Genomic DNA, 20,598 nt, shown 5'->3' on the forward strand with positions numbered 1-20,598 from the left:
GCAATAGAGCACATTTAGTATATCCAATACTTTTTTTTCCCCCAATGCTCACTTTCCATCCCATCTCACCTTCCCCACTAACTACATACACTTTCTGTCACTGTTTACATCTGTGCTTTCAGAAAAAATTAGTATCCCCAAAACCAAAATTTTCTGTCCTCAAACCCAGCTCTTTTGTTCACTGTTTCTTTGTTAGTATCAGCCTACTTAGTTATAGGAAAATTCCAGAGCTGAGAAGGATTATGTCCACCAGTGATGCAAACCAAAACTAGGAACCAGCTGTAGGCTACTAGGCCACATATTCCAATCAAAAATAATTTCTTAGTAAGAGACAAAAAAAAAAAGCTAGCAGATATTTTAGTCTCACTGAAACCATGCAAAGAATTCCCATTGCCTCTTTAAAATAAATAAATATATAAGTTATACATGGCCTTCTAAGCAATGCAGTTGAGTTCCAATGCGAGAAGCCCGATTCAAAACCTAAGGCCAGTAACAAGCGATCAGACCAATACCTTTTTTGTGCGTAGGTCCACAACTACTGGGCTTGTTTGGCGTAACAGTTAAGGGGATGAAAAGGCAAACTCGCATATGTAAAATATTGAGGGATTCCCATGACAAAAATTAAACACAACAAAGCCTGTAATGTGTCTCTGAACCACAACATTGTTCTTTTGGCCTCAGTTTTTCCAATGATAATGTTGGCCACCTGCACCTAACAAGCTAAAATGGTTCTATTATAACCCAAGAGTGAACAACAAGCGCCACTAATCAGGGATTAAAAATAGTTATGTATTAGTCTAGGTAAAGATCTCTTGCTAGCCAAGCAGCAGATAAACCCAGCTCCACTGATCTCTACAGAAGGTGTCATAAGCTTGACAAGATTGGTGTGCCTGAATTTTGGTAACTAACTCTTTGGGTGACAGACTGTGGAGATAAGCTGGTCTTTTAAAAATTGCCCAAAGATTTTCTTCAAAACAAACATTTATATAAAAGTTCTATGTGCCGAGCAATCTGGAGTTACTTAAATAATTAAATACCCAACAAGAAAGTGTCATCAGTTTGCTCCTTCTTCATTATCTTCTTCTTTAATAACTAGGATACCTAAGGGAAAAAAGAGAGAAAAAAAAAATCTGCAAAGATTTACAAATAAATTATGCAGAGAAAGATATAGTTAATACTGATATACCTGAAAGCTAATCTGGACTGTTGGAAAGAGTCGGACTGGCAGAAAGAGGAAAGAGTTGTATTTCCTGTTACTGCTTCTAACTGACATGAACTTCTACATACCTGAACTGCTCTTAATGAGAAAAGCCTTCAACTGATGAGATCTTCTGTTGGATGTTTTTCCAATTTCTTGGGTAACAGGGAATAAAAAAGGTACTAAAGCAGGATCTGCAAAGATCAGCCTAACTTGGTCACTGGAAGATGCACCATGTTGGTTCAACTGACAACCAACTAGGTACATCACCCTTCTCTTGTTGGGCCCCTACTTTGTGCTGCCATTTCCACAAAATACTTGACCAAGTTAGTATAGAATAGCTCCTCAATGATACCCAACTAGGATGTCCAGACTACAAAATACAATTATATTAATGTGGATCCAAGAAGCAATATGGTCACATCTCTTCAGGATAAATTGAATGTCATGGAATAAAGCTGCATTGCACAGTAGACTCATAGTCTACACCCACCCTTGGGTACTTTAAAAAAAAAAAAAAAAAAAAAAAACCACAAAAACTTTTTATCTGCCATGTTGAGCAAGGGCACCCCAGATTGTGGCAGTCTGCAGGGTTCACACCACCTCATAGTGATGTGTTCATGAATTTAAAATAAGCTGAAATGCTAACAGCCCCAAAATGATTTATCAAGTTATAAATTTTCCCCACAGTAGCAAAACCCAGTAGCACAGGTAAGCTCACAGCATGCTGAAATAGCACAATTAAATACATGCCTATATAACTAGTACAAGAACAGCAGGGGCGCAAAGGTGTATGTTCGTTCACCTGTGCTGTCACCTGGATAATGGGAACTGGGTCATACTGATGCTTTGCTCAGCTTGAGGCAGAGACTCAAACTATGGTGAGGCTTTGTGGCAAGAGCCCTTTGCGTACTGTAAGAAAGATTGGGGTGCTGTGTTTCTTTTTTCACAGGTAGGAAACGGAAAATAAAGCCACCAGAGCCTTGTTTCTGTTGTGCTTTAGGCACCTAACTGCTGAGCAGGGTTCCTGGCACAGGAACTAACAGAAAGGAGACACCTACCTGCTAAGAGAGACCTTCAGTGCTTATTTTTGTCCAGAGGATCTTCAACAATTTCAGTAATTTTGAGGTCCCTATATTAGTCATTTCACATATAGTAGATAATAAGCATAACAGGATCCTGGGACATTGTAACAGCAAGAACCTTACGGCCAGTTACAGCATTTCTGACTTCTTTTTTGCTCAACATTCTAGTTTTTGTGGTTTCCATTCTTAAATATCATCCTCTCTTTCTACATTGCATAGAAAATGTACCTGCCTAATTCAGACCTGTCCATTGCTCCCAGCTGCAGGAATGCTTACGAAACAAAGGGTCTAACCTTATACTAACAAGGTTACTCTTTGCCCATAGAGATACTTGCCCTATTCCATTTTTTGTTTCACTCTCAAAATGTTTTCTACTACAACAGCAAATGGACTAGTGCAGGCCATCCTTCATAGCAGTACACTTCTCTCACCAGGCTTCCACTTCCCAAGAATTCTTACTACTTCAGTTGATCTGGCTTTGATTTCCCATCCATTGCTCCCTGTACTGATGCTGTCCTCTTGTCGCCATCCCTACATTCGTACCTTCCCTGCTGCTACTCTGACTCTTTATTAGTGTCCTGCTGTCCTCTTCATTGCTTTAGTAAACAGCAGACAACAGTGAACAGCTAACACCTCCGTTAACAGAAATTAACATATTTTAAAATAGCTTTAAAAATTATTTCACTTTTAGTCACTAATCAGGACATGCTTTTAATATATTTTCATATCAGTGACAAAAAGGAGAGAAGAGCTTATAAACTGAGGCTTAGTGCAGTGACAAGAGGGGAATATTCAGGCATTTAGGAAACTTGCATGAAGTTTTGAAAACTTGCCCCTGCACCAGAAGCAGAACAGAACACATCCCTGTCTATCCCCATTCCCCCATGTCACCCTCTTTTGTTGGGGAAAAGTGTAAATCAAATTTGCTGGGAAAACTGTAATTCAATGTGGCAGATGAAAGCCTTGTTAACTTATTTAATGCTAAACACTTAACTATATATTACACAAGTCAAACACGTGAACTCCACAAAAGAGCTTCAAATCAGTATGTTTCAGTTCCCTATTAGTTGTGTGCTAAAACTATTTGACTGGATAACTTCAAGAGTAAAGCCCAACTGTGGGCTGCAAGACCACTTGGACTTAATACTCCAAAATCCATCAAACACTTTCAGAAGATCCTGCAGCCAGGGCTGCAGAATTCAGCTGCCAGAAGTTAGCCTACTTCTGAATAAATCCAGAGAGAGGAGGGAGGAATATTACATGGGCACACAGATGAATTTCTGAGGTTATTACTCATTTCCCTGTGGTTGTCTTTATACTAAGCTGTTAACTCACACCAATTGCCTCATGCCCCAAACTCACCATCCAGCTTTTTCAGCTTGGGTACCCGTTTCGTTGCTTCTTCAATCCAATTGTTCTTCTGATCAGAGGCGTATTTCTCTTGTAGTGGATTGCCTACAAACACCAGATCCTCTAGTAATGGCAGCTCTGCCAGTCTCACAAACTCTGCTGCAACCACAAAGGTGAAAACACCAACCAGATTGTGGAACATGGAAAGCACATCTGCACCAAACCTTCCTTTCAAACTCAGTGCAAACATAAATAGCATGGGACACAACAGGATAGGGATTGCTTGGGCTTGAACCGGTATCAGTTAAAGAACAGGTATGCATTTTAGAAGAAGTCTGAGAAAGAGGATTCAAAGAACAAGCTCCATTGGGCTTAGAAGTTGAATTCAATATTTAACTATTTTTACTCTCTTACATGAGCAGATATTTAGGGATTCGGTGCATGTCTGCAGGCTTATCAATGAGACTTAAAGCCCTGTAACATACAGAACTATTTTTTACTTGGTGACTTAATTCATGCATTCACCATACTACAGGAGAAGTTACGGAATAGAGAGGCGTGGCTTACCCCAGTCTTTCACCAAATTATTTGACATATAAAGAACCTTCAGCTTCTTCATTACACGGATACCCCTCAGTTTCTCAATGAAGTTGTACGAGATCCACAGCTCCTCTAAAGTATCTGCAACTGCCTCCTGGAAAATGACAGGACTACTCAGGTAAGCAGAAGTATATCTTCCTTATTCTTCAGAGTCTCTCTTCACCCCCTACAGGTCACCTCATGTGAGAAAATACTAAGGTATATTGGTCCTCATTTCCTTTTAAGCAGGTCCCTAATTATGCATGACAAATACTCATGGGAATTAAGAGCAAAGGATCTGAAATATATTTAGGAGGACCGAAATCACAATATTAGAATAAGACAAGGAATAGCTGGCTGGAGTAGTTGTTCTTAAGGCATAGTGGCAGAGGAGACAAATTTGGCTGCTTGTGCACTGCAAGTATACATGAAGTGAATGCAATTTAACAACTACTTTAGAGAGGGTTTATACAATATGAGGGAATGATTCATTTCAGGTACCTGTCGGCCATAAGTTGCTTTCATAATTCTCTTAAAAGAGAAGTTTTTTAAACCAGCCATTACACATTGACTCTGCATTTCACACTTAAGAGATATGGCATCTCTGAAGGTGGGAATAGGTTTGAAGAGAAACATTCTGCAGGAGAAACATACAGTATCTCTTGAGGAAGAAAAGAATTTCTATATTAATTTTTAAAAAGTTGATTGAAAAAAAGTTCTTCTGCCCTTAATTCAAATGTGACAAAATTGATCCAGTTTTTTCCTCAACAAATTTTCCCCTACCTAGTAGACCTCGTCCTGCCACTATCTTCTCCCCTAAAGCCATAATGCTCCAGGTGCCAGTTAACATAAAAAGGACAGACTCTCCTGAAATGTGTGTTCATAGGACTGCCATTATTCGTAGTAAAGAAGCATAGCCTAAGTATCTTCAGGTTAAAAATTCCTCGTGCAAAAAATCTGTAGGAATTATTTTCATGTAAAGCCAGTGGAATTTAAAGGGCTTTACAGACAGACAGCAGTTTTCAGCTAAAAGTTCTGCTCATCTTTGTCAAAGAAAACGAAATCCCTCTTTCTAAAATCCTTTTCTGTAGTAAATTAGCCCTGAAGAATCTCCAAGCATGAAAAGTGTTTAAACAAAACAAAACAAACAAAAGATAAAGACTTTCTGAAAATTCAGAAGCAATGTGAACAGATCATAGTGAAAGGAGAAAATAGTTAGACAATAACATAAATTCAGCGAAGACTTTTATGAATGTGGGAATTATCCCACATTCTAGACAGCACTCCATTTTGTTAGCAAAGAATTGATACTAAGACGCGCATACCAATCCATTCAAGTTCTTTATGTTATTTCTTCCCAAAGACAGAATCCTCAAATTTTCTGTAATAGATAAAAGAAAGTTTCTTGTTAATAAATGAGGCTTTTTTTAAAAATATAAGAAGATGCTGTATGTCAGGTAAAACCCCATATTCTACTTACAAACAAACTGCACTCTGAACAGGCTGTCTTAAGAAAGAACAAAGTAACAGAAACAAAATCTCCTGACCTACACAGATCATCAGGAATGGATGCAGTGGACATATTCTGTACCTTTAAGAGACAGACCATGTAGTTCTAGTTTGTCTGGCTTTAGGATCAAATATTTGGTACAGACTGGGTGTTTTGATTCTACATTTTATTAATATAAATATTTAAGATGCTTTAAAGGCTTTTAACCTTTTAACCCACTAAAAAAATTCATTGGTTTCACTTTTATATATATAAACTGCCTAATTATTTTTTGCTCATGATAGAGTTACTCAAATACTGCAGTACAGTTATTTGGAAAGACTACCAGAATATTTTTTCCCTGATTAATATTTGCAAATTTGTTGAAGTCTGAGCATATTATGAACACCAATAAGTTCATCAAGCCCCTTGACAGCCCCATTGGTGTGTAGTTGGAGAGCATGGGATTCCAGGTTCCTTGTCTGTCTGCCTGGCAATTTGATGGGGACAGAAAAGCCTGGAAGCTCCAGCCCAAAACCTGCAGCTCTTTGCCAGCCTCATACCACAGGGTCAAAGTCTTGAGGACAGAACATTAAGACTTCTGTCCTAAAGTCAGTAAGCCAGTAAGTTTCAAGGTATCATAGACAGCTCCCCACAAAATAGAAGTTCAGCTCCACTTCTGGACAGATGGCACACCCCTTTCAAGTGAGAACAAAATCAAATCAAGTATATCCAAATCCTCCGCAAAGTGGAATGGCATTTTTCCATCCAGATCTACAACACTCCAACCAATACCACAATTACAGAGCTGTTGAACTGCAGACTATCTCCATCATGAGCATGGAAATTGGTCATTAAATCACTCTAGAACTGATTAGGTTTTGAATATCACAACTCAGGCCCACTGGAACTTACAAAGGTGCCTTCTGAATGGATTTTTTTTTTTGAAACTTGCACAGTGAGACAACTGCCAAGGCTAGTGCACAGAGATATGTGCTTTAATACACCATTATTGCTAAACATGCGTTCTCCAGTAAGACTGACAATTTTAAAGGTCACTTGTAATTTTCTACAAAGAAGGAATTAAAAAGAATAAGAATAGGTATAAAGCTGGACACATAAAAAATTATGGTGTATCTCCTATCCAAGCAACTAGAAAACAAACATAATTGATCACTGGCTTGTCACTTACTTAGGCTGTTCAAGTTGGCGATTCTTTCAATGCAGTTTGTAGACAGTGATAGTTTCCTTTAAAAGCAAGAATAATCAATTCACAGTATACAAGGGATCACTATATCAGAAGAGTTCAATGTTCAAACACCATTGCATTAGAAATAATTGACTATTTTTCTTTCATTAGATAGTAAACTAACTGGATGTGTAAACAGACTCAAAATATCCTCAAACCATCGAGACTTCTGCAACTTTATTTAGCTCCTGGGAAAGTCTCACGAGTTACACATGACATATTGGATTATCTTTTTTATGCCTAGCCTTAACAAATCCATGGACATTTATTTCTGAAATGTCTCTAATTTCTTTCTGAAAGTCCTGGTTAGGTCTCTTTTTTTTTTTTTCACATAAGTTTTGGAATGGATCATAAATGTGCCAGTTAGCTGACAGACTCCAAACATGGACCTGTAATTACATACCAATAAACAATATACCAATTTTCTGGGGACAAATATCAATACAGAATCTACCCTAACATCTGCTCAGTTAAGTGACAGGGATCTTAGAATTAAAAAGTGGAACTGTGTGTGGAAAGAGAAGCTTAGCTGATGAGAAGAGAAAGCTGCTGCTTTGAAGGCCACACTTAAACATAGTAAATACATATTTGCACAGTGGACACCAGAAAAACTGAAAATTAATAAAAGGTGAAGAGAATGTTTGGTTTCCAATTTGTTTTTAACTGAACTTACTCGCAGTTAACAAGTGTGGAGAGAGATTCATCCATCCTCTCTACAGGAGGAATCTGACCGTACAGTTTCACCTCCTTTGCCTCTGAAGCCTTCTGGCCATTTTTTTCTTCCTAAAGAAAAGAGAAGGTAAAGAAGATGCTCACTGCTACGTGCAATTACTAAAAATTACTATACTAACAAATTAGTATAAGAAGTAATCACTACTAAAAGATATTACTGAAAAGAGAAAGCATTTTGAATACTGTTTATCAAGATTCCCGCTGGCGTAGCATAAAGAGGTGAAGCCTAGCTTATTTTCAAGATATTAAAAGAACTTATACATTACATATGCTTTTTTAAAAAGTTGTGTTACACTTGAGCAATTTTTTTAATTAAGGGGTCCTCTGCCATAAAGAAATAGAGAATAGATGGAGGTTTAAAATTCGGAATGAAGGTACTTCCATGGAGACTGACATATAGGAGCCTCAGCTTGGGCCGGTCTCTAGCAGAAGCCAATTCTTAAAAGCTCTGACAGAAAAATCTCCTTTGTGCTTCACCGAGAAAACTCAGAACTCACACCTAACTCACAACACAAACTGAACACCGAGGAGTGCGTTTTGGGGGAGAATGTCAACAGATTCACAGAATTAAGAATCTAAAAAAAAAAAAAATTTCTAATTAGGCATTAAAAAAGATGGGGGGAAGATTTCACACTTTAGAGAACACAGAAAGACAAATTTCCTATTTATAATCTAGGCTGATAATTTTCTAGATTAAATACTTTATAAAGTTCAGAGCATTAGAAAAATGGTCATAACTTCAGCATTTGGGTTTATTAAAAAATAGAGTCTATTAAATCTTTTAAAATTCTGAAGTGATGGCAATTATTGACTAAACACTTGGAACAAGTATCTATTTAGGTAGTACCACCAGTTTTGATAGCTGCCTCCCTGACAGCACAAAGGGAGCATTTTGTCAACTCACTCAGTGTTCAGTGGGAGGACTGGAGGTCCATTAACAAAGGAGAAATCTACTCAGCGCTTTCAAAACAAGCACTCTTCTTTTCTCCCCCATTTTTATGCAGCTACTGAAAAGTGAGATAGCTGAGGTCTGGCCTGGTTTATATGGCTACTTTGTAATGAATTGAATTGCATCCCAGAAGTCTTTAAGAATCCCACAGCACAAGATCAGGTTTTGATAACATTATTTTCTCTCTTATGTACCCAAAATACTTCAGACAACTTAATTTAATAAAAAACTAGCATGTTGCCTTGTACATTTACTTATATTCCAGTTTCTGTCCAAATTCAGTGTGATAATATTTTTACTCATAAATAGCAATTTAGCAAATAAGCATGTCAGATATTTTGCTAGAATATGGTGAATGTGTTCAAACTAAGTCACTATATAAATGTGAAACTTCCATTTTCTTTTCTAAGAACAACACTGTACCTATTTGCATTTACACTCAGTTTATAATCTATTGGTTTATACCAACAAATAAAAATACATTTTTTTCTTAAAAACATGAAAGGGAGAGAGCTTCCAACACAGACTGTGGCCAGCAGTGAGCACTTGCAGGAAGAAAATTAATCCTGATTGCCACGCACTTCTGGAAGAAAGGTCAACTGAATGACCACAGTCAGCTACAGAGAAACCACAGGTAGAACAGACACTTTTTAAAAGAGTTAAAGTTGCTTTAACTAATGTCACCCTGACTGTAGGACATAGGTAAACCCTTATGTCAAAGGGAAGAAAAACATCCAGAATGTAACACACCACCAGATCCAATTTTGCAAGTCACATGGACCCAGATTAGGAGTAGTAAAAGAAAGATTTAGACCCATCCCCAATCACATGAACAGAAAAGCAAATTCAGCACTTCATGCCTAACATTCATGGAAACTCACTGACAAACTCACTGACACTATTATCTCTAAGAGATGTGACAGAGGATGAAATGGAAAATAAATCTTTAGTGGAAAACATGAAGTTGAGGTTTTGGAGGGCAAAAAGAGTGAGGGAGGAAAAGAAAATTTTTTTAATACTCAGTTCAAACCTCTAGTAGTGCTAATGTCCGCAAGTCATTGCATTCTAGTTCTTATTAGGAGAGCAGGAGCGAAGTTTGTGGGATATACCAACGTAACTGAAAAAAAACCCTGAAATACTGAAGGTACTAAAGAATGATAAAATTCAAAAAGGAAGTAGTTTTCAATTACAGACTAGTACCTTGAGCTGATGGTACAGATCTTCTGGCTTTCAACTGTACCTGCCCACACTGCCTCACATCCAGACCTTCTAGAGACCAAAACATTTATAAACTCTTGCTTTAGCAGCTGGCCAGAATTAGCGGGAGAGTGCATGTATACCGAACAGCACATCTGTGCCCTAATTTAAGACTCACTGAGACTGGGGAAAGATTCTCACTGGTTTTACTGGACTGTGAACCTGACCCCAGAGCATCCTGTATTATCATTTGATATTACATTTGCATCCTTGCCAACAAACAGCTTTCTAGAAGGCTCCAAGACCACGTCAGTCACCACCCCAAATGACTGTCTGTATTAACACAGTACTTTAAGATTAAAAACAAGCAACAAATTCATTCTGAGTTAAGCTTTGCACAACATGAGGGACCATATGTTGAAAGACAATAGTAGAAGCTTCACTGACTTCAGTACAGTGAGAATTTCATACTTGTTTATTCTGTGGGATGACTACACTCAGGTAAAATGAACAGAGCATAATTAAAACATAAGACATCCCCAACTTTAAATCTCTTTGTAGCCTCAGGCCTTCTATCAATGCATATTCAGCAGAACAAGGCAGGAGAGCAAAACAGACTCATATTTACCCAGCCATATCAATTTAACAAGAACACACAGAAAGTCCAACAGAATGTATTATACTTCAATAATAATAATAAAATTTTTACTTTGTGAAATGTCTTGTAGCAGATGTTTCAAGCAAACATATTTCTTACGGTAAGTTTGAAAAATAAATTTAGCTGAATACAGTCAAAACCCATGTCACGGAATACTGCAAAAGCAGCTAGATACTGTTCTAGTACTTACCCATTTGGCTAGAGCTTCTTTGATAGTTGTTGCTTTTGCCTAAAAATGAAGCAAATTTAAATGAATATTCATCGCAATTTTTCAGTTGGCTTGTTCACTGCAAACCTATTTCCTCTGCCTTTTCTCTCCCCATCCTGCTTGTCTACCCCCTTCTACCGCTTTCCTGTATTATCTCCCTCCAGCTGAGTCTAAGAAGCTGGAACCCCTCAGCGTCCCGTAAATGTATTTTCTGGGGTACTTGGTAGCATTTTCAGAAGCAATTGATTGCCTTCATGCGTGGACGTTATCTTCCTGATAGTACTCTCTGCCCCATGTGGACCGTGGGGTTGGGACACTGCTTGTTAGCTTGGATGGTGAAATTCAATTCAATTCAAAGACATAAGAAGTTACTCCACTGAAAAACGTGGTCTAACGCTCTTAAAACCCCACAGTTTCTATTAGTGTGCATTAGCAACTTCCTGTCTGAAAGCAAGTCTGGGAGTAGACAGAATGATACAGCCTCTTAAGATTCACTGAGGAAAATAAGGTACATCTTGCCAAAAATCAAGAGCAATCATCTGGATTGTTTATATTTGTTTTTCTCCAATCATTTTATGTGAGTCACATCATGTGATGTGAAAACACGTACTATTCAGTTAGGAAAAATCTGAGAGCTGCTGTACAAGGCTTTTCAAGGATGACCCACTGACCAACTTTCTGTTGTCACTAACTCCAACTTTTCTGCCTCACATCAGAGTCTTATCAAAACCACATGATGACAGCCAAAACAGTAGTATATAGAGAAACTCTGATATATCCTAACATTAAGCATATTCCAAGATGCCTTTCAGATTAAAAAGGTTCCAGAGACAAATCTTTCACCAAAACTGATCAACAGCCTCCTTTCTACAAAAACAAGAGGACTCTAGTTTGGGCATCTCTATTGCTCTTCAGTGTAGCACTACCATATGTGGATAGAAGCAGCCTTTCAGGTAATCAGGTATCAAAAAAGAGACTGTAAAAGTTAAAACTAACAAACTAACTTCCACCCAGAATCTTACAGGCAATCACCTTGGTCACAGAGCTTTAGTGTTGGGTACTTTACTCTAGACCCCTGGAAACTCTGGACCCAATGGTGAAAGATAACAGTTGAGGCAGCTGCATATAAAAGAATGGCTACAGCCACTGAACACCCAGCAACAGTCTAAGACCCAGCAACACCAAGGAGCCTGAGCATGCATCCCAAGTATCAATATATACCTTCATTTAGCCATATATCACTGAGCATCCTCAGATGTTCCAGCTGCTTCCACTCACTGATGGGCATTCATTTTAATCCTGTCTATACCGTGTGATAGCTATCTAGGTCCCATTGTAGGTGACTTGGCAAACTTGTGTCATGGCAGTATCTCCTCGGTGTCTGCTGCAGATAAACAGCTGTGTGACCTCCTCCTGTTCAGGAGATCACATCCCTAGTTCCCACTCCAACAGCCTCATGAAACCCGATTAATGGCTACCAGTACCAGCAAAAACAACTGACTTCCAGTTAATCAGCATTTTTGGACAGGAACTTCGTTGCATTTTTCATAATTATGGTAGCCAACTGTTACAACATTTGGTTACATGATCTCAGTCACTCATGTTGAAGACAGAAACAGATTTATATGACCAGTGCCTACTTCTGTTTCAAACTCACACCCAAAACCAGATTAGACTTTGAAGCTAGTGATCGATGTGAGCACAAGGAGCAGCTTCTTCCCTGACCTCTGCTGACTTGTTTCTCCTGTTGTAATATCTAATCTGGTAGAAATATGAAAATCAGCATAGGGGGTTATCAAGAGAACATATATCAGGGATTTCATTTTGTTCTTTGAAGTGCAGTTGAAGTTTCTGTAGATAAATCATAGTATCTTCTGCCAAGGGAGGTTACTTCAGGGAAAACTCCCTCTGAGAAGCCTACTTTCAGAGTTCCTCTAGCGACATATTGAACAATTTCCTACAGGTATTTAGTCTAATGAAAGTCTTATTACTTAAAGTATTCAAAATGCTAAGTGATCAATAGCTGAAATTGTCACCCTGAAGAGTCACCATCAACATGGCAGGAACAAGAAACATTATACCTTAAGGATAAAAAAAAAACCCCATCCCTATACATATAAAAGTTGTAACAAAAGGAGGTATTTTTCCCCAAAAAACACAGCCATTGGACACAGAGTATTTACAAAATTCAGACCCCCAAGAAAAAGTAAAACAGTGACACTTTGCCTTCATTTGCAAACATTTATACGTTAAATAGAGCAAATCAGAACTGCACAGCAACAGATACCAGGCTAATCGCTGTAGTAATCGCAAATACTGCTGCCTTAAAAACACGTACTAACTCAGGTTTTTATAGGACGGCATCCCAGACTCCCCACTACTTTGTTCTATCCCTGAAATCCCCCTTTCCCAAGGCACAGTAACAGGCCACAACTCCCCCACCTTAGCCAACGCCCCGAGCACTGGGCTGCCTTCTGGCCGGCTCGTGCCGTGCCTGGGCTGCTCGGCGCTAGAGAGAGACCAGCTCGGAGGAGCCCCGGCCGCGAAGGGCTCGGCTCCGCGCTGCTGCTCACGCAGCACCGGGGCGGCGGCACCGCCACAGCCGGCCCCTAGGAACTGCTCGGGGGCAGCCCTGAGGGGACGCCGCTCACACACCCCCCCGGCCCCTTCCGCCCCACCGCGCCAGGAGAGCGGCACCAGCCCCCCCCCATCCCGGAGCAGGCCCCGGTCGTCGTTTCCCCCCCCAGCCGCCGCCGCCGCCGCCGCCAGGTCCCAGGGACGCCCCGGCTCAGCCTCTCCCCAAGCCGCCGGCCTCCCCACAGCCGCTAGGCCGGCCGCCACCCCTGCGGGCCCAGCGCCCTCCCCGCCAGGCGCCCGCGTGCCCGCGCCGGCACTGAAGGGACCCACCATTGCCGTTGCTACCGTTAACGCTCCGGTTGCTATGGCACAGCCGCCTCCCGCGCATGCGCAGCGCCACTGACACGTCGGGGTGGGGGGGGACGAGCGCGAAGGCAACCACACCTGGCGATCATAGAGATGCGCCGCCACAGAGAAAGTCCCATCCCGGAAGTCGCGTAGGGGGCGGTCCGCGACGCATTGTGGGACGTGGCGGGGCTGGGGGGGCAGTGGTCCTCCCGGCAGGCGCTTCCCGGCGGCGCCGTGCGGGCGGCCCTGCCCCCTGCTACGGGCCCTTCCCGCCCTCCCTCCTCTCGGCTCCGACCGTAGCGGTGAAAAAACCAACCCCACGCCCCACGAGCGTTATCAGGCACCTTTTATTGAAACCAACCCGTGACAAGAGTTCAACCGATTTGCAAATTACAAACAGCGCCCGCGCGTTTCACCGCCGTTGGATGCCATAAGGCATCTCTGGTAACAGGGGCTCTGCTGCTGCTCACCCAGCCGTCCCGGTGCTGCAGGAGCTGCCCAGGCTTTGCCGGCTGCTCCCTGCGAGCAGCGGCCGGCCGGAGCTTTGTCAGCCCAGCAGGGGCCGTTCGGCCGCCTCGGGGTGTTTTGGAACCGCAGGGTTAGCTGTGCCTCAGGCCTAAGGCCCCCCCAGATGTAGGCAGTGAAGCTAATCCAGCCACCCGAGGAACAGTCTCCCTGAAACGCTATATGGGAGTCTTGCCGCGTAAGCAATGCAAAACAATATAAACAACGTGGCTTTAACTAAGGCCGTAATCAGGCACTCAGTTTAATGCATACTTCAGGAAATAGCTACATTATCTGCGGAGCACCTGCAATGTATCTTTGGTCTCCAAGTAGCATTGTAAATATACAAAATACTAGTGCGAAAGGTGGCTGGTTTTCTACAGACCCTTCCGTGAATTACTTTGTGCAGGAATACACTGACCTGTTCACAAAAGGATCTTCACAGTAAAATCATATTCTTTTTATTTTTCCTCCTTTGTTTAAAAAAGTATCATTCAGCTTTCCACACAAATGAACTATTCAGAAACAAAAATATAATGTCAAGTTCTTACACAGGCTTGCTTTTTAACAAAGGAAGTAGTTTACTTCTCTTTCAAATTGCATGTATCTGACAACATCTTGAGTTAATTTCTAAAGCACAAGCCGTTAAAATAAGTCCAAGGACTTTTAAGCTACCTGGCTTTCGTTTTATTTACAACTTAACATTTACTTCCTGAACCTCCAGTTTGCAATCTTGCATGACAATGCATAGGCTGAGGTAGGACTCCAGTGTGGAGACACAGGTATCGGCACTGGGAGCGTAACAAAGCAGGGTTAGGAGAAGTGCTGCTCTACCACAATCACATAGCTCCGACTACAGAAGATGCACATGATGAGGCAGACAGAACAAACAGAAACCTTCAGACAACGCTTTCCTCTATGGTTGCAACTTGGAGTGGGTTTGGAAAAAAGCTAAGCGTGGGTGACACCAACATGCACATCACAGCAGGCTGTGGTCCAGGACTCCTGGGGCTGCCGGTTTTCGTGGAGGTTCAAGCACCAGATACGACTCTGCAGAAGCCGCCTCAGCTAGTGAGGGAGTTTAGAGACACTAGCTGTGAAGACATTTTGTGTGGAGTGAGCAGGACGGAGCTTCTGTTGTAAGGAGTGGATGGATAAATTGTTCAATTGGCAGTGATGGCGTGTGGAGAACATGTGACTTCAATCAAATGATAAGGAGTAATAAGAGTTGCAGAAAGGTAATGAGACCTGAGCAGCAGCATAATGACAGTTAACTGGAGAGAAAAAATCCCTGAGAGCAAAGCAAAATTGAATACCATAAATGACAGTTTTGTATCTTCCTGGGCAGCTCTCAAACTGGTCTGACAAAATGACCTTGGAAGGAGAAATTGTATCGATAGAGGCCCTTGTTAAACAGGCCTTCAGTACTAGCACCATTCCAGCAAGACCCTCTCGAGAGATCAACTCCTTTGGGAAGAAGTTGTTTCTTTCTACCTGAATGGTGGAGAAAAAATAAGGCACTAGCCAAAAATTAATTAGGATTAAAAAAAAAAACAAACCCCAACAATCTCAGGCAGTCATAGAAAAGATATCCTAGATTTGTGTTTGGGGTTTTTTTGGGGGGAAGGGTGTTGGTTTTGTTGTTTTTTTGTTTGGTTGGGTTTTTTTGGTTTTTTGTTTTCTTTTTTTAAGTATTATGATTCTAAGTTAATCATCACCATAAGGTGACAGCTTTTCACAGTCAGTCTTAATCTTCTACTGGCTAGGTTTTCTGCCTCTCAACTCCGCTTCCTCCCTAAGAACAGCTGTCAGCATCCGTTGACATCATTACTAGAGTTCCATATGTAATTAATCCCTAACTTAATGGCAAGTGTTATTAGTTTAAAACAAGCAACAAAGAGAGAAGTAAGACTTGCACATAGCATAACTGCATTTAACTGTGCTTTAACCTTTCCAATAGAATTTTAATACCCTGAGTGTCAAATGCCAATCCAAAACATTACAGGAACAGATGGTTACATCCCTAACACGAGACAGCGCTAGTGCTGCCATTCTCCCTGGATGACAGAAAGAGTACTCTTCCTTTTCCCGCTCTACAGGTAGTTTTTGTTGGAAACAAACAGACTGTGTCACCAGAAGACCACTACCTAAGGTCAAGGTATACGAGCCTCATTACAAATAGATATCCCCAGATTCATGTAAATAGAAAACACTTCCAAAGTGTATATGGCTGTAAATCTGGGAGTTCTGGGCTAAGGTAACTTAAGACCCAAAGCCAGAATCATTCATCATTTTGACATCAAAGTTCATCATCCATGGGTTGCCATTATTCCCCAGGTGCAATCCAGTCTGTCATTGCTGAGGGTGCAGGCTAGCTGTTAAATTCTCTGAGTCATAAATATTTCAGGCAACAAAGTACTTACTACTCTCTTCAGATACTTGTTTCTTGATATCATGACCAATTCAGGCTGCCAAATTTGTACTACAATGCAGCCTACTTATAATTGTTTCACTTCTCTGTGTACCTAGTTAAAATAACTTAGGCTAGTCCAAATAAATCCCTTGCTTTCTGGATTTATACTTGTAGCTAAGTAGTCATTTGGTTATTTCATATTTCAACGCTTTTCTTGGTCAGTCCCTCCAATTCACCAGTCATTTTGGTGGCTCAAGCTCAGTCCTCTGCAGTTCTGCAACAGCTTGCAGGTGCTTAAGTGTTCATCCCAAATGCAAGCGCAGAAACTCCTGAATCTTTCCCCAGGAGTGTTCCTGTGCATGGGCATGTGCTTTGCTCTCTCCACCCCCCAAAACAGGCACCCCCAGAACACGATCCATAGCTACCTGACAAAATGGAGTAGAAGGAGGATCAATTCGGTGACCTGCTCCTGGATAACTCAAGAGTTCAAAGTTTTCTTTCCCATGCTGGCGTAGACGCCCAATTGCCAGCTCAGCATATAAGGAGCTCTTCCACATACGATCATCCTCCCCTACCACTAAGAGAAAGTGACCTTCTGCTTTTTCAATGGGGATCGTGCAAGGAGAATTAGCAGGATTCGTTGGGTCATCCAGAGCTTCAAAAGTGTCAAATACACCAGTGTCAGAAACACTGACCTTATTCATATCAAAACGCAGCCCAGGCAGAGTCATCTCACCATAATGGAGGTCTGCAACTGTGTTTGAACTACAGCCGGAGATACAGACAGCAGCCACTACTTCTGGCAGGAAGGTGATCATGGAGAGTGCTAATTCTGCCCCTTTCCCAGTCCCAATCACTCCAACTCCTGGTCCCTTCACCTTCAGGTAAGGTAGGGGGTGGGGAAGAGAGGAAGAAAGGAATAAAGGAAGTATGTATTATAATGGGATTAGCCATTAAATGCCTTTGGAGTTGTGTTATTAAAAAAAAGGTTAGGTTAATTATTGATGTGACCTGTTGGAAAGCTACAGCCTGGACCCAGGCTCCTCCCTCTGTTTAGTGTCTTATTTTTCAGAGACAACAAGAGCTGTCAAACCCCACAAAATAACATGGGCCAGCACAAGAAGTACCATCACTTGGACATCACCTAGTCCCTACTGCATATTTTGATGCAAATATTTTCTCTTTTTCCCAGAACAGGTAGCAGGAAATTCAAGCACAGTCTATTGCTATATATGTCTCAGGTAAATAAAGTAACCTTACAAATGACTTTTGAAGGATTAGATAAGTAGTACTTGGTCTTGTCCTTTTCTAGCCTGGAAAATAAAACTGAAAGCAACATCCCAAGTCATCAAATCTATTCCTTTGCTGACTATTGAGCAGTTTTGTATCATCCTCTCTTAAACTAGCTGCTTTCATTTTTAAAAAACCCATTTTATCACCACTTCTCCTGTTTGGAGCATACTCCAGCACTTCACTGATCTAATGATCAGGAATCTTCTAATTCCCAGCATGAATTTATTTAATAGACAGCTTGTGCTGGAAGAAATTCACTCTCTGCAGTCATGTGCATAGCCACCTATGCAGGACCTACATTTTTTCCATTATTGGGCCTAAACCTGCCCAGCAGAAACTGATACTCAAAAAAAAATCACTGCCACTGCTTGGGCACGACTGCCAAATCCTCCCTTGTCCTGAGCTCTCTCTCATTACACTCACCTTTGGGTGACGCCGTAGGAATCTAGCTGCCTCCTCAAAGTACTCGAGTTTGAATTCTTTCATGACCTTAGGCAGATCTTCAAAGTCAAAATATGGCAGAGAAAGAGCAGCAAAACCATGGGTAGCCAGGAGACTGGATCTAAATTCAATCAAACCTCCTTCATCACCATACATGTCAATCACTCCTGGAAAGGGGCCATCCCCTATATTAAAAAGAAGAGGTACAGGGGACAAGTTATAAAACAGGACACTAAAAACTATCTGGTGAAGGGTGAACAACAAAATATAGAAGGCTTAAGACATTTTCTATTAATACTCATTTTCCATTTGCACAGCAGAGATTAGAGAACCAGTGCTGTATCCTACTTTAGCTATTTCAAACTAAGAATAGGTCCTTACCTTCCTGTAAAAATATGTGAACAGTTAAACTTCTTTTAAAAAAAAAAACAAACCCCAAACTGCTCTACATGTATTTTTCAATGGTCTTAACCTCCCACCCTCAGAACAATCATACTCTAAATCAGCTATTTTCCTACAAAGAAGTCATACCTTAATTAGCAAAGTGCAAGTTCATTACTAATGAGGCAAGAGCAATGAGCCCTGGAAGTAAATTGTACAAAACTTACACAAACTCTGGAATAAGGTGCATGGAGCAAAGCACAGCAAAGAGACACCCATTGCTAGATGAAATCAACTGGACTTGCTAGCTCTATCTCAACATCAGCACTCTAACACTTGGCAGCAGAATGGCTACTGCAGATGTGAAGAGACAGAGGGTAAAACTGAGAGGTATATGGGTGCGGTTATGTGTGCGTGTCTGATATATAAACATGCATATACATGTATACAATCAGTCCCACAAAACTACAGAAATAATCAGAACCACAACTTTAAACGAGCATGCTTTTGCAGCCAAGGTTGTGTTGTGATATTACTGTATGCCATGCCAGCAGATCTTGGGTTAAAGGGCTAAGGGTACTACCTCTTGGAACTATAAAGACCCCAGGCAGGCAACTTCTTTTTTTACTTTTTTTTTCTCCTGGCCACCAGATGTCACCACTGATGTACTCAGATCCAGCTCACTACAACTATCTCAGCAGAAAAAGTACCTGCTTGTGCAAGAGTGCATTAACTCTCTGACATTAACTATATGCAATAAAGAAAAGACCTCTGGCATTTCAAGGTGATTGAGAAAAGGAAGTTTTAGACAAGACATGCTAGATGGTGGAAACCTACTAACTTATAGCATTAGGAAGTCAGAAAACAACTGAAACATGCTTTTGGGTTATTTTTCTTTCAGTTCTGAAGTTTTTCATAGAAGTTCAATATTCCACTTGAGAGAAAATATGTCTGGATAAATTTATCATAATGCCATGATCAACAGTAATCTTTAGTTAACAACAGTCAGCCTAGATGGCTAGAAAAAAAGTATTCATTCGTTTATCACCCCTACCTGGAAAGCTTTCTAACAAGAGCATGTGACCAGAACAGTCAAGCATGAATGCGTTTCTCTCTCATGAAGACAACCTTTAACTTACACAAGGATCCTGGACTGCCTTCCTGAGTGCCTACACATGCCCAAGTATACAGTTTCTGCATAGCTCATGAAAAAGCAAGATAAAATGGGCTAGACAACTTTATTACTGCCTAAAAGCAAACAAAAAAAACCCAACCCCACATCTGTAACTCTTATGCCTGAATTGAGAAATCCCTTTCATATTGAAATTACAGCGTAAGCCCACTCACATCATCTCACTTTTACTAAGAATGGTTCACATTAAGATTCCTATCTTAATAATATTAACATTTTTCCATCCCTGGAGCAAAGAAAGGTATGGTAGTAATGCTGTGACTGGATCCTCCATCAAGGAAGATGCCAGTATCATTTAAGCAATGACTCCAGACTTTTCCACACTATTACAATGCTAGACTTTTTAAAGGGAAAAATGCAGTTCCATCTTGCAGATCTCTGGATTCCCACTAAGCTCAGCAGAAATCCAGCTCATCCTCTAAGGCAGGATATATCAAAACAACCATGTCTCAGCGATGGAAAATCCAGAATGCTGACTAAACGTTTGATCCAAATTTCAAAGTTCAATCTCTGTTGTTGTTTTTTCTTCAGTGGACTTCGGATCTGTATCTAAATGGATAAAAAATATTGGTTTGGAAATCATTCACTGAAAATACTTAAATCCCTAATAACTGTAGTGGTACTTACAGGATTTGCTGAACCAAGTCATTATAAATTAGAGGTAATATGGAAGGCAGTTCTAGTAGCACAACACTCAGGGAAATACAAGAAGTTTAAATCATGGCTCAAGTGTGCAAACACCATCATCGGTGTAA

The 20,598-nt window shown here is 40.7% G+C and overlaps 1 protein-coding gene across 11 annotated transcripts in view; it reads right to left on the minus strand.

Moving 5' to 3' along the window:
• The window catches only part of LOC142410389 (dynein axonemal light chain 1-like), a 36,960-nt gene that overhangs the window by 10,955 nt on the left and 5,407 nt on the right, over positions 1-20,598 (minus strand). For 2 of the 11 annotated variants that reach the window (XM_075502843.1, XM_075502836.1), the window contains exons 2-9: positions 18,253-18,455; positions 10,677-10,715; positions 7,624-7,733; positions 6,894-6,949; positions 5,538-5,593; positions 4,201-4,327; positions 3,646-3,792; positions 42-1,101 (exon numbers count right to left, since the gene is read on the minus strand). In XM_075502843.1, the coding sequence (XP_075358958.1) occupies positions 1,055-1,101; positions 3,646-3,792; positions 4,201-4,327; positions 5,538-5,593; positions 6,894-6,949; positions 7,624-7,733; positions 10,677-10,715; positions 18,253-18,426 (756 nt within the window). In that variant the 5' untranslated portion in view covers positions 18,427-18,455 and the 3' untranslated portion in view covers positions 42-1,054. Of the gene's footprint in view, positions 1-41; positions 1,102-3,645; positions 3,793-4,200; positions 4,344-5,537; positions 5,594-6,893; positions 6,950-7,623; positions 7,734-10,676; positions 10,716-13,601; positions 13,762-13,959; positions 17,415-18,252; positions 18,456-20,598 lie in introns of those variants that run through there. The other 9 variants (XM_075502837.1, XM_075502842.1, XM_075502838.1 and 6 more) reach the window with 9 other exon arrangements.

Source organism: Mycteria americana, chromosome 5, assembly GCF_035582795.1.
Source record: "Mycteria americana isolate JAX WOST 10 ecotype Jacksonville Zoo and Gardens chromosome 5, USCA_MyAme_1.0, whole genome shotgun sequence".
Classification (NCBI taxonomy): Eukaryota; Metazoa; Chordata; class Aves; order Ciconiiformes; family Ciconiidae; genus Mycteria; species Mycteria americana.